Genomic DNA, 13,349 nt, shown 5'->3' with positions numbered 1-13,349 from the left:
TCCATACTATTTTCTGTGCAGGACCTTTGCTCTGGTTCTGGGATGCCCAAGCTGGTAATCTGGGGAAGGGAAGAAAACGTCATGTGCACCCTGTTCCTCAGGGCATGGGCAAGCACATACCCAGATGCCATGGGGACAGACCTCAGCTCTGTGCTGGATTCAGTGCCCTCACTCACCCTTGCAGCAACAGCACGGGGCTGCCACGTGTCAGACCAGATGGTCCTGCACTGTACCAGGGATGCTAGCTGCCACAAGGCTTAATTCAGTTTGCTTCGTTAGGGAGATGGGAGAGTTGGAGGCAGAAAGGGTCACCAGCTTCTGCAGAGGGCATCCCTCCCAGGAACACTTGCCATCCCACCATAGCCTAAACTTCTACCACGCATCAGCCAAAACCCTTGTTTCCTGGGTCTCCAGGAAGAGTAACCAGCAAAGGGATGGCTGTGCTGTACCTGGTCGCTGTCTTGGTGATGATGGCTTGGGGATTGTAGAAAAAAGGGAGACATTTTTACTGTTAGTGAACAAAATGCTTTATATGCATCCTGCAGAGTACTTCCTTCCATGCTAGGCTGCAGTCCAGCCCTAGAGTCAAGACCCAGCTTATCGGTTAGTGCATGTTGCTCTGTAGAGCCGCATGTACAAACAATACATCCTTGTTACGCAGTATTTATAAGATCCGATAACATGCATTTAATAACATATTGGGAAATCTGTGGCATTCTGCAAGTTTAGGCAATAAGTGTCTCATCTGAAGGAACCCACTACAGGTGTAGGACCATTTTGAAGGGTATTTATTTTCTCCTTGGTTCATGCAGTTACAGTAGACTTTAGCCTGCCTCCAGTGGACTGATATTGCTTGTAATGAAAATGAATCTGCCTACAAAATTATGTTTCCTTTTTTTTACATATAGGTACCAAAATAATTAAGCACACAAAGATTACTGTTATCAGTCAGGAAACTGGTACAGAGACAGGTCCTACAACTTCCCTGAAGTCTTACAGCAAGTCACTGCCAGGTAGTCCTGTGCCCTAACCATCATGTCCATCTGCCTCACTGGACCAGAGACTGAAATCATGCAATGAATATTCATTGATTTCAAGGAGCCTGGAGAATTTCATGTTCCCATGCACCAGTCCCATGTGGCTGTGTTGAAATAGAGTTGCCAAGAGCTATTCTGTTTTGTCTTGTTGGGTTTTTTTTATTTTTACAAAATCTAACTTTGGCATTGTCTCTCTAGCACAAAGAGACGAGAAAACCCTCTCAAAACCAGTTCAAAACCTGAATATTTCCTCTCTTGCCCATTTCATCACCATGGTACTGGAGTCCTGTTGAAAAGAAAATAAATAGCGAAGGCCTCACATGAAGTCTGTGAAGGCATGAACCTTCAGCTGAGATAGGAATGTTTGCCTGTGGTTCAGAGTGACACCAGCAGTAGGGCTGTGTAGGGATTTACAATGTATTTGGATAACATAAGAAACTAAGTTTATCTAAACACTTTCTTATGTTATCACTGTGTTATCCAAACACTTTGTTAGTGAGACTAGGAGATTAGGATGTGTGTTAGCCCACCACTACTTAAATATATTTAGACAGTTCCTGTGGGTTTAGTTTTAGGAACTTGGGTATAGATTTAGCAGATGGAGTTGCACTAAGGGTATGGCAACTACTTTTAGCTCATTCCTGTCATAACAAATACTCTCCGAATGCTTTGGCAGAGGAGGTCTGCCACCTGAAAAGTCTTCCTCTCTTTTGACCTCTATTTTGAACTCTATTTATTATCCAACTTTTTTTTTTTATTTACTGTTGAGAACCACTGTCATTAGGGACTTCACATAGCAGAATGCTGGCTATTCTTGCCTTGTGAAGAGTTCAGCTAAGGCCAGTGGAGTCTATATTCATATGCTGGTGTGGTTTGACTGGGAAAAAATGTGCTGTTTAAAACTGAACAGGAGTGAGACCATAATGCCTAAATTAGCAGCCAGGCAGTGAACGAAACAACCAACCCCTTCCAATGACTTTACCCACCGGCCAGGAGCGCCTGGTCCCTTCTAACCCCCTGGGAGAGCAGAAAGGACAGGAAGGTCACATCATCTGAGCCCGTCATTGTGGCCAACGGACCACCAGCTTACACTTTACCAGCAAATATGACAAGAGGGCACGGAGAGGTTGTGCCCAGGGAAATACTGGCTATTCCGCAGGCTCCAGCCACAGACCACAGGAGTGGTTATTTTGATGCATTTATGCTCTAGCAATGCTGTTAGGATCCCACTTCTGCATAGTCCATGGGGTGGGTGCAGGCTGGTTAGCTCACATAAGAATACAGACTGGCCACTCCGGGTCAGACCACAGCTCCATCCAACCCAGTATCATGCGTCGGCCAGCTGGCAGATGCAACTATTTTGGGAAAAATATAACACTGGGATAAGTATGTAGCAATGCTGTGTATGTTATATATCCTACCTGCATTCATGTGGTTCAGGGAGGTCCTGAGCCACGAGCTGGAATTTTATGCTTAATGGCCCTTGCTGGATTTTTCTTCCAGGAATTTACCTAATCTTTTTTTGAACTCTTCTAACTTCTGGCAGCCACAGCGTCCTCTGACAATGACTTCCAGGGGTCAGCTGTGCAAATATGAAGAAATATTTATGTTCATTCATTTTGAACCTGCCCCATGATCATTTCACTTACTGTTCCCAACTTCATCCACTGCGAGAAAAGACCCCAGCGTTACCAAGTGGTGGGCAGACCTTTGTAATAGCATAATGATGTTTGTTGGTTTGCTCTCAATCACTTTTCTAAAAAGTTTTAAAATCTTCTTTGCTTTTTTGTTCCTACTGAGCACTTGTATTGTATTTTCATAAACCTATCCGAGATCTGTTTCCTCAGTGATAATACCTCCATTAAATCCCATCACTGTGCACTGTGTACCTTTAGGGTGTTTTTTTCTCTGGTACATTTATCAGCACCCAAAAGCTACAGTTTTAATGCCTTCTCAATCAATATCTTAAGAACCTTCAGTTTTTCCAATCAATTTCTGTTTCGACTTCCACACTAATGTGGTATCGTCATTACATTTTGCCACCTCACTACTCAGTCCCTTTATAAAAATCACGTATGGATAGTGGACAAAACAGGTTCCAGCGCCTGTGGGAGTCCACTGGGAACCTCACACCATTGTGAACATGGAATATTTATTACTACTTTTGTTTCCTGTCTTTAAGCAGCCATTAAGCCACAAGTAGCCTTTTCCTTTTTATCCCTGATAGCTGAGCTTCTTTATGATCTCTTGGTAGAGGATCTTGGAGGAGCCTTTTTCAAATCTGTTACTATTCATTTTGTTGATTTAACATTGCTGAGCTCCTCTATGGGAGGCCTGATGAAAGGAATCACTTCAGCTGTCTTGCCATGACCCTCATCTTCTTGGCTTTTTGCATGTTTTCTTATTTCTGTAAGTTTGTCTGAGTGGCTGGTGGGGCAGTTACCTCCCTTTTCTCCCTACCATCCTTTGTGCCCATAAACACACTACTATTGTTATACGGAGCCTGCATATCATTTCTAATCCTCTGCTTGTATTAGAGCTACGTTCTGTGGTTTGGCCAGGCCACTAATGGTTTTGTAATCAGGAGATACTTCTTATACCGGTACTATTCACAAAACATGTGGATCTTAAAATGCAAATGGATAATCCTCTGATGCTGGAACAGGGACGCTAGAACAGAGGAAAAGGATATAATGTACTATTCAGAAGCCTCTTCTCCTGGTTTGAAGTTTATCAAGGGTGTCTATAAGCCTGTCTTCCATGCATAAGAGGAAGCCTTGCTTAGCAGTACTCATTTTTAAAACTCACTATCAGTTAACATAGCAGCTGACTTGCCTCTAGAACACATCAGTATCGGGCTTTCTAGTTAAACAATCCTCTGTTGTAATGCTGTGCAGCTATTAGCCGCTTCCATCCCACTTCCCGGCGATGTCAAAATCTCGCAGAAACTATTTTCTTTTTGCCCCAGTCCGATTCCTGGCAGCCCCAGATGAGCCGCAGAGCCTTGGCGCCCTGGCACGGCTTCAAGAAGACGGTCGAAGTGCCGCTGAGCCAGAGAGAAACATTTCTGGCTGCTCTGGAGACCCTGCTGTTTCATGCCCTGTATAAATGAGTTTGCAGCCTGTAATAATCCCAGCTCAACTCTCAAACGAACGTCTGCGTTCAAACATAAAACATTTTTCCTAAACAGCAGACAATAAACTCCTGCTTTTAAAAGTCCCGGTCCCAGAGATAGGATTCAAAACACGTGAAGTAAGTGAAAGCCTCATCATAAAAACAGCTTTGGGTTCCCCGCATATGACTGTTTTTTCTTCCTAAATTTGAGAAAGGAGGAATTGCCTGCTGTTAACACATGAGCTGCTGTGGAGGCATCTGTAAAGGCAGATACAGGTATGAAATATAAGATGTGTGGATAGGATAGGGATAAGATATGTGGATAGGACTCCAATATCCAATACGGGATATATTGCATATATAGGATATCGGAGTTTTGGCCATAATCCAGCAAACTGAACTATTCTTCTACCTGCAGAATTATAGAAGGGAATCCAGAAATCAACAAGTTAAAAGCAGACGCCTGATTTTTTTTCTTCTGTGACTTGCAAACAAGAGTTTCCGGCTTCTTCTAACTACATGTCACTAATGTTAATAACAACTGTGCTCCCCCAGTGGTTAGGAAGCTGTGTTGTTCTCATAGCACCAGTGCTTTCAAATGAAGAGAAGCCATCAAGTTGCCATTTAATTTTAGACGTGATATAACAAGATAAGTGCAACTAACAATAAAAGGGAAATGGGTCACGGCGGGAAGATCAAGTGGCTGATTACTGTGTGAGAACTGCAGGTTCAATCCAAGCCCAAAGAACTCCACACCAAGTACGACATCATGGACCTATCTCGCAGTTAATTAGGAGGGGTGCATTATAAGATGTGACTAAGCGGTCCTGTTATATATATATATATGGGAATACAAGTGGGAAAGTGCTGTTCATCTCAATTTACCCTCAACTACCCCACTGCCTATAGCATTGCCTCATGCCTACATGAGTAATACTCTAAGGCCAAGGTGGTGTGTATAAACTCACCCTGTTTTTTCGCTCAGAAAAGCTGGTTGTAAGTGGATAGTTTGTTATCAGCTATATTTTAGCATTTCTAGAGTACACTGGGCTATTCTCTCCAGCTGATTACAGCACCCTGCTCTGAGTGAAATGGAAGCAGATCTCAAGTGTTGCCTGTGATACTTTGGTATATATAGGTAGCCCTGGGGTGGTTTTTTCCTGCAAATAGTTTACTCTTTCTCTCTCACACCAAATGCAATTTCGGGGAGAAAAGGTGGCAGAGAAACATGAAGATCAATGAACAGAAAATGAAGTGTTGCAATTCTGCCTATGAATGCATACAGAGAAGAGTACACATCCTTGAGCTGACTTTGTCAGTTATACTAATACTGTGCAGGTGTCAGTAGCGCTGTGCTGTATTAATAAGCCTTATAGTAAAGATTCCTGATCTTCCAGAAAATTTCAGTATCCATCACATCACCGATTGTCATGTTAGATGTGGCATGTAGGTATTACGCTATAGATGTAAGCGTGGACATTTCTGATTCAGATAAAAAATCACTAATTCCAGCTGTGGTTTTGTGCAGGAATCTCCATTCCTGTGTGGATCAGTTGTGACGTGGGAACGTGGGGTTGGGTTTCCATCTCGTGGGCTGTGCTGCTGTCGTGACAGACAGCGATTTCAGGTGTGTGCTGGAGCTCCCCCGCAGCCTTTGTAAAACACACGGGGAAGCTTTTATTTTGAAGTGCTTTTATGAGATGCATTAGCATGAAGTTCAATGTTGCTCTGTTAACTATTCCAGAAACAGTCTGTAGACTGAGACTGAAATATTAATTAGCACTCTTATATAACAGCTTAGGCTTCTGTAGTGCTTTTTGTCTGAAAGATTGATGGCCAAAGGGGTTTCCTCATTTGAATGACATATTTTTGAAAATAAACAGTGAGTGTCAAGGCAGTCACCGAATGAGGAGACAATCATTTTAAAAGTATGCAATGAGGACTACTTGTTTCCTCCACCATGCACAACTTCAAGCACAGGAGCTTTCAAACAAGCACCACAAGACCAGCTAACTCTTGTTGTTTCTTGTTTTATTTGACTACTATGCAAGTGCTGGACTGGAGCCAAAGAATTCAGCCTCGACAGAGGCAGTGCTCGGCAGCGCCAAACCTGGAGCAGCCCTCTGGCTCTGAAGTCGTGTTTGGACCCTCGTGTCCAGGAGGAAGGGAAAGTCCTCGCCCTACAACGGAGGCTCCTCATTCTGCCCTTTGTGAGCACTGAGATGTGCTGCTGGGGAAGCTGGGAGGGCAGCTCTGCCCTGTCGCTTACCCTCTGGCGGGGACATGGGAAGGACGGGCAGCCACAGGCACACTGGGGCTGGTGCTCTGCTCTCTGTTATAAGCATATAACTGGGCTCGTCGAGCCCTTAATGGACTTGTTCCCTAGTCAGTACCTTACTCAGGCTCTTGCCTTGGGTTTTGTTTCTTGGGCTGGCTTTTGAAGCATTAGATTTCTATTAAACTGCTTCCTAGTCTTTGGAAATATTGCAAGGAAGAATGCAGAATCCCATTAGCTGAAAAAGTCAATGCCTTTTCCAACAGAAAAAGAAATCCCTATGAAAATTTAAACAGTGCTATGAAATGTTAATAATTGCTTTTTCCACTAGCAATAGCATTTTATAAATAGAATTAGATTAAAGGACTGTAGATTAATCGAATAAGAATTTCCCCACATGGTGATAATGTCTCTTTGGATAAATACTGTGCACCTCATTGACACTCGGGAGTCTCTGGTATATTTATTCTTCAAAAGACAGCCACTGAGTGACTGACACGCTGACTTGGCAAGCTGGGATGGGAACAGAAACTATCCCTTCCCTGCTGCTCAGGCTCTCTCCAATTGCACCTGTGCGGCAATCCTGCCTCTCCGCTTTGCACAGCAAGGCAAGGAGGAGACTGGTCATTCCTGCTCCCTGGCTGCCAGTGACCAGCCCTGTTTGGGAGTATAGATGGTAGCGGTGCCACCTCTTTTGTCTTGACTTTGAAGTCCCTGCTGGGAGTCTCGGAGAGGACAATACAGGCACGCCTGGAGCAAAAACCAGCAAGTACAGGACTTGCAGGTGCTGTGGCTGGTAATAACAGGTAATGGAGGCTTTCAGTCTAGAGCATTCATTTTAAATTTCTAGTACCCGGAATTATATTTCTCCATTTTATGGCACTGCAAAAGTCCCACGTCGATTAGGAATAAAATTCATAAGGTGTAATGAGAACAGATTGCATCGCAGTAAAACCCTGCCCTAAGGGGTTTGCACAGGGAGAAATTTTAATGAATAATTGTGAATGAGACAACTGTCCTTTCCCCCCTCACGTTTATGTGGCTACCTCTGCCCTTGCAAGCTGGCCTGACCCTGTCCTTTGCGAGCAGGCAGGTCCCAGGCAATGCTACCCCACGGCTCTGCCCTGGTAGGCAGCCGCATCCAGGCTGGGGGTGGGAGGAGAGCTTCGTCGTACGAAGGCGCGTCGTGACATATTATTGGCCTCAAGGCCAGAGAACAGGATGCAGACAATAATGTCACCGCAGGTAGATGTCCAAGTGGAGTGTGGGGAGGTCAAGATCCCCCATGGTTTGGGATGGGGGTTGAGCCCTTTCTGCGCAGGGCTTGCAGCCACTCCAGCAGCGCTGTCAGCTCCCTGTCCCCCAGCTTGACACTGACCTCATGGGAAGGGACACAGATTTGGGAGGTGGCAGCATGGTTCCTGAGCTGTGCAGAATCCATGCTGGCTGGCCACCCCGCTGCCTCCCCTCTGCCTTCCTCTGCCCTGCTGCCTGCACACAGGTTTTGGCAGGAGCCCGTTCAACCGAGTGGGTGGAAGAGCCTTCTGAGTTGCCGTCGTCTCCAGTTTTGTGATACTGTGAAGTTAATCTCCAGGGCTGTGAAATTGCTTCCCGTGGGCCAGTGGTGCTCGTATCAGAAACTGTGTCGATCACAAAACTCCCTGGCAAGAGCTCTGCTCCCTTAGAAATCAGCTTATGCTAGGGGTGTATTAAACCAACATATTGGTGTTTTAAAATGTAATGGAAAATTATTTGACAGGCATACTAGGAGGGCATTTTCAGTATATTTTTACTCAGATTTGCTGCCTGCTTGCTGATAAAAATGGCAATGTTCTGCTTCCATTTGATTAACTAAAGAAATGGCACGTTCTGCAAACTCAGTGATTGATATCTAAGACTGAATGAAAACAGATGCCCCTCTGTCTGTTAAAAAAAAACAAAAGATGTTATGGTGAGGAACCTGAAGAACAGAGAATCTCCCCATCTCCTTCCCCTCTTCCAAGCTGTGACCAGTTCTCAGTAAAACTAATATTAGGGACTCTTGGCTTGTGTTTACTGCTGAGTGCCTGCTGCTAGGCGTTGTTGATTTTTTTTTCATCTCAAGGGCTTCATTTGTTCCAGTGCTCGTTGTACCATGTGGTTTTGGGGATTCAGACAGCTCTTCCGTAAACGGACTTTTTCTTGGCAAACAGGGGTATGATTTTTAGAAAACAAGTGAGGGCATCTTCTCCAGAGATGAGTCGACAGCTGGGCGGCGTGGAGCAGAGGAGGAAAAGGTTTTCTGCAGCCCTGTGTACTCTAAAACAGGCATTCCCAAGTGTCTTCAACTTTTTCTTTTTTGCTTTCAGAAGCGGCCCAGTGCAGCCCCTCCGTGCTGGGTAAGCTCTGTCCGCCCGGGGGGCTGCAGGGGCTGCCGGGGCTGGGGCAGGCTGGCTGTCCCGCTCCGGCAGGCTGCACTTCCACAGGCTGGACTCGGAGCGATTGGCCCGTGCGGATCATGTGGGAGAAGCAGGAATCCTGAGTTGTAGCTTTTGGCACTCCTTTTTCTTTTAAAGCGCTTGCTCTTTTCAGCTCCCTAGGGCTTGTTGCCTCCCTCCTTTCATTACCCTGATTATAATCTGGACTAGCCACAGCGGAGACGGACGGAGTGATTTTAAAGGAGCAGAGATGTTTAAGCAGGTGCCCAGGACTTCGGGCACGGGCTGTTACTACCTAAACTCGGTGTCACCTGAGGGCCAGGAGATGTACTTGCGATTCGATCAAACCGCCAGGCGCCCTCCCTACAGGATGAGCAGGATTCTCGCCCGTCACCAGCTACTGACGAAAATTCAGCAAGGTGAGTTACTGGCAGAAGCACTCCTTAGCCTGGCGTTGTCGCAGGGTCTGCAGATCCCCTCTTTCGTATGAGAACAGGTTTTAATGCCTCATATTTCAGGCTCTTTTCCTGTCTCTATTCTGAACTCATCTGGCTAGAGTCAGAGTTTGAAATAGTCATTCATACCTTTCTGTTTCTACACATATACACATACACTGAGAACCAAGAGACAAACACTAGTGCATGATTAGCTATGTAACTTAATTATCTTTTAATCATAAACTATGCAGTAGCTTAGGTGCTGAAGTTCGTCTTTTCCGACTGGCAGAGCAGTTACGGGCATCAGTACATCTGCTCTGATTGCTACAGGTAAAACCTGCCCGTGGTAAAGCACAGAGAGAAAATAGATGATCATCCAGTTAAAAACAAAGCAGAAGTCCAGAGCGGCTGGAAGAAGGCAGCTGGGATAACATCCTTTGGAAACAAGCATGTGTAACTGTCAGAGGATTAGAAAACTTGTCACATGTCCTTAAAAATAATTGCTGACTTGGCTTTCTGCAGCTGCTTATGCAGTTATCTAGGCAGTCATTACAGATATATTGATTTTGTTTTTCTGAATATATATCTATGGCACTAAAGCTAAATGCAGATTGGCCTCAGAACAAATCCTCCGGCTTGAGCGTGCAATTTAAAATCATCTTCAGAATCATTAATGCAAAGATAAAAAAATAAAAGTCAACTGTACGGATATTTCCAGATTAAAAAGCAAATCAATATATAATTTTGTATTGATCATAGTTTTGTATAGCATCCTGTTTCCAAGAATACCAGTTTCCAAAGTGGATGTGGTCCTACATGCAGAAAAGAAGTATGTGATATATTTGTCATGGAAAAAAAATAAAATCCTGAAGATAACAGTCACTTTCTTGACAGCTTGCAAAAAGACGTTTGATTCTGCTGACTAAGGGGCAGGCATAGAGTTAACATCATTTACTGTCATATCTGGCAAATATCACAAAAATTGGTGTGAGCTTCTGACTAGCAGCAGTTAAAAGGAGGGGCTGTTTCTGTGTGTTGCTTTCCAGTAAGATTCTTTATATCCGTGGCTGTCAAACTCTGGCAGAAGTACAGGGGTATAATGATGAAACTTTTATTGTGTTTATAAAGAAAACAATGCATAATTCTTTGGCCAACTTTTAAAAAAGATGAAAAAGGTAGTTTCTGTGGCAATTAGGAAAATGCAGTTGTTTGCAAGGCGGTCTCAGGAACTGGTCATGTTTGAAGTATACTGGTCCTCACTGCAGCTCTAATTTCAGGAAGGATATTATGTCATTCTGTGTACCCAGTGTACAGCCTGGATTGAATGGAAAGAAAGGGTAATTTATTTCTGTCCAGGTTTATCTGAAAATGTTTTGGGTGTAGTGGTAGTACCAACTTAATTTTCAAGCAGCACCTGCGGATGAGATGGATTAACACATCTCCTCTACCTGTCATGGTGCTGTTTAACGTTCCCTCTTGTAACCCATAATGCGCCAGCTGTCCAGGACAGCCAGGGCTGCCAAAGCCACCCAGCGGTGCCGAGGCTTTCGAGAGGCTGCGTGGTGGGACAAAGAGGAGTTTCCGAGTTGTAACTTTTCTTTCTGCAGCTTGTTGCATGGATGGTCAGTCTGTGGTGAATGACCTGTGCTCCTCTGCCACAGCTTTCCAACCTGTCCTGCACAGAGTTGTGGGAAATGATATTTGTATAGCGCCTTGATGATGTGGTATATGTTACAGTTCAGTATATGAAATATTTCTGTATTTTGGATCACTAAGTTGTTGTTTCCTTCACTTCTTTTATTGATGGAAAACTGGGGACAGAGCCTGCTGTTGGTTAAGTGTCAGTTCATTAGCAATAATGAAATTACATGTGCAAATAGATGCTGATGTCTGTGTATGAGCCCATATGTAGGAATACACACACGTAGGGCAAAACCATAGGCAACGTACACATTTTTTCTGCAGCGCCCCAAGTAACGACTAATGATTTTGATACAAATAGCTGTGTTTTAGCAATAACAAAAAAGCTAAGTCTAACTAGTATAACTCAATCTGAAACCTCCAGTTTACACTCTGGATGAAAACCCTAGGCCCATCAGTCACTGACAAGACTTTCACCAGGTTTCGCTGGGTCAGCATGTCACCCTCCATGCTCGCCTTGTTCAGACTGTAAGCAGTGTGAGGGTACTGCAGTCAATCCCAGTCCCAATCCCAGTCTCAGAGGGTTCTGGAAGAGTACTGTAATATGGATGGAGGTATCAGCCTATCCCTTTAGAGGTGAGTGAGTTTTGCCCCATTGGCAAGTGGGATTCATCACTAATGGAGTGCCACGGAGCAACTTATCAAGAATGTATTGAAAAGTAAATCAGGACATGCAAGATGACAACCAAATCTTGCTTTCAGTCACCCAGTTGAGTAAAGCATGTAAATCATTATTTAGTCTCCTTGAATTTGTATGTTCTTGGATCATACATTTTAAGGCCATTAAGACAATGTATTTGAACCCTGCTACCCCAATTCTTGTGTTAGCACCTCCCCAATCTAATAATTTGAATTATAGCATATGTTTAGAAAAACATCCAGCCTGCATTTTAATATCACTGGAACGGTGAATCCTGCCTGGTTAATTGCTTTGCTGAAAACAGATCTGCCACATATTTAAGTGCTAAGCTGCCTTGGGGCTTGTTTGAATACCTGCTCTCTACTTCTTGTGCAGATATTTTTCAGTTGCTGGTTTTCAGGCTGGAGGCACCCACAGTAGGAAACACTGAAGTTTTTACATCAGGGATATTTTTCCTTAGTGAAAGGAATGATTTACAAAATCACAGTGTGTCCAATTTACAATGTATAAAGCAGTCAAGTTTCCATTCCAGGATAGGAACCTGGTTCACTAATGCAGTGTAATACAAAGTGTTGCATATACTGCTATCTTTTCAGTCATTAGCTGCATGTACTATTCTAAACGATGCTAAATTACTCTATCATATTGTGCAATACAGCTTTTTTTCCTCCTTTAAAAACATGTTTGCTGAAGAAGCTTTCCTTTGTATTTTCCTTTGGTGTTAGTTAAAAATAAACTAAATGAATCATTAGAGGAATTATGCTATTTAATCATTTCTAAAAAGAAAACCACCACAAGGGAAATGAAAGGAACTAGACTGTTATTTTAATCAGATCATACTTTGAAAGTCCTAAATATTTGGTTTATGTACACCACCGACTCCTTGAGGCAGAATTATGTGGTGGCCTGTGAATGTGAGTAGTAATTATCTGTCTGATATTAAATAGGTATTTTCAAAATGTGATCTTTTGATGATTCCCTTTCCCCCATAAGCCCGTTAGTTTCCACGCTGAAGGGGACACATGCCTCAGCATAAAGGAACAGGGTGTAGCATGCTTGGTCTGAGGTATTTATTCAAACTGTGTATGCAGTAACTGTATGAGAATTCATTAATGATTACTCATGTTCTCTTTAAATAAATAAGGTGGTGACTTTCAAGAATTTATATTACATGAGTCACAAAGTTGTTATTTCTTTCACGGTACGTGGCTAAATTAAGTGCAGAACAGAAAATGTAAGAAGCAGCTGTAGGTAAAAAGTAATGAAGAATTAAGGCCATACTCTGAAAATGTTAAATTGAAATCGTTGACTGTGCAGCACAAGTAGAGTGTAAGTCAAGGTGAATGAAGCCACATCTAGGCTGAACGAAGCACAGCTAGGCATCGCTGGTAAAGAAGTGTCCCCATTCATCTACAGTAGAATATGATTCTTAGACTGCACTTTCAGTAAGAAAATAATATGAAGAAACAAAAGAAAATAAGACAAATTCCTGTTTTCAGTGAGTAAATTCCTGCCCACAGTGAGTAATGCTCTGTGATTCGTCTCAGTTTATGTCCACAGGCAAGAGCAGTTGAAGAGAATTGTTCGATGGAGCGATTTCAAAGCAGACTTTAACTTTTCAAGGCAAACTCTCCATTCAACACTCAGCAGATGTTTTATACTCTTATATGTTGCAAGTTCGGTTTTGATCTTTTATGAGTACTGTTACCTCTGTGTCACCTGCATTTG

General features: G+C 43.4%; 1 protein-coding gene across 3 annotated transcripts in view; it reads left to right on the top strand.

Annotated features, from left to right (window-relative positions):
* The window catches only part of STARD13 (StAR related lipid transfer domain containing 13), a 263,350-nt gene that overhangs the window by 130,837 nt on the left and 119,164 nt on the right, over nt 1–13,349 (top strand). Inside the window, exon 1 of one of the 3 annotated variants that reach the window (XM_050897262.1) lies at nt 9,091–9,262. The exons of the other annotated variants lie outside the window; for them this stretch is intronic. Within the exon in view, the coding sequence (XP_050753219.1) occupies nt 9,094–9,262 (169 nt within the window). The 5' untranslated portion in view covers nt 9,091–9,093. Of the gene's footprint in view, nt 1–9,090; nt 9,263–13,349 lie in introns of those variants that run through there. 3 annotated transcript variants of the gene reach the window in all.

This window comes from Gymnogyps californianus, chromosome 1, assembly GCF_018139145.2.
Source record: "Gymnogyps californianus isolate 813 chromosome 1, ASM1813914v2, whole genome shotgun sequence".
Lineage (NCBI taxonomy): Eukaryota > Metazoa > Chordata > Aves > Accipitriformes > Cathartidae > Gymnogyps > Gymnogyps californianus.
The sequence above is the reverse complement of the archived record's forward strand: the minus strand, read 5'-3'. Positions and strand labels throughout refer to the sequence as shown.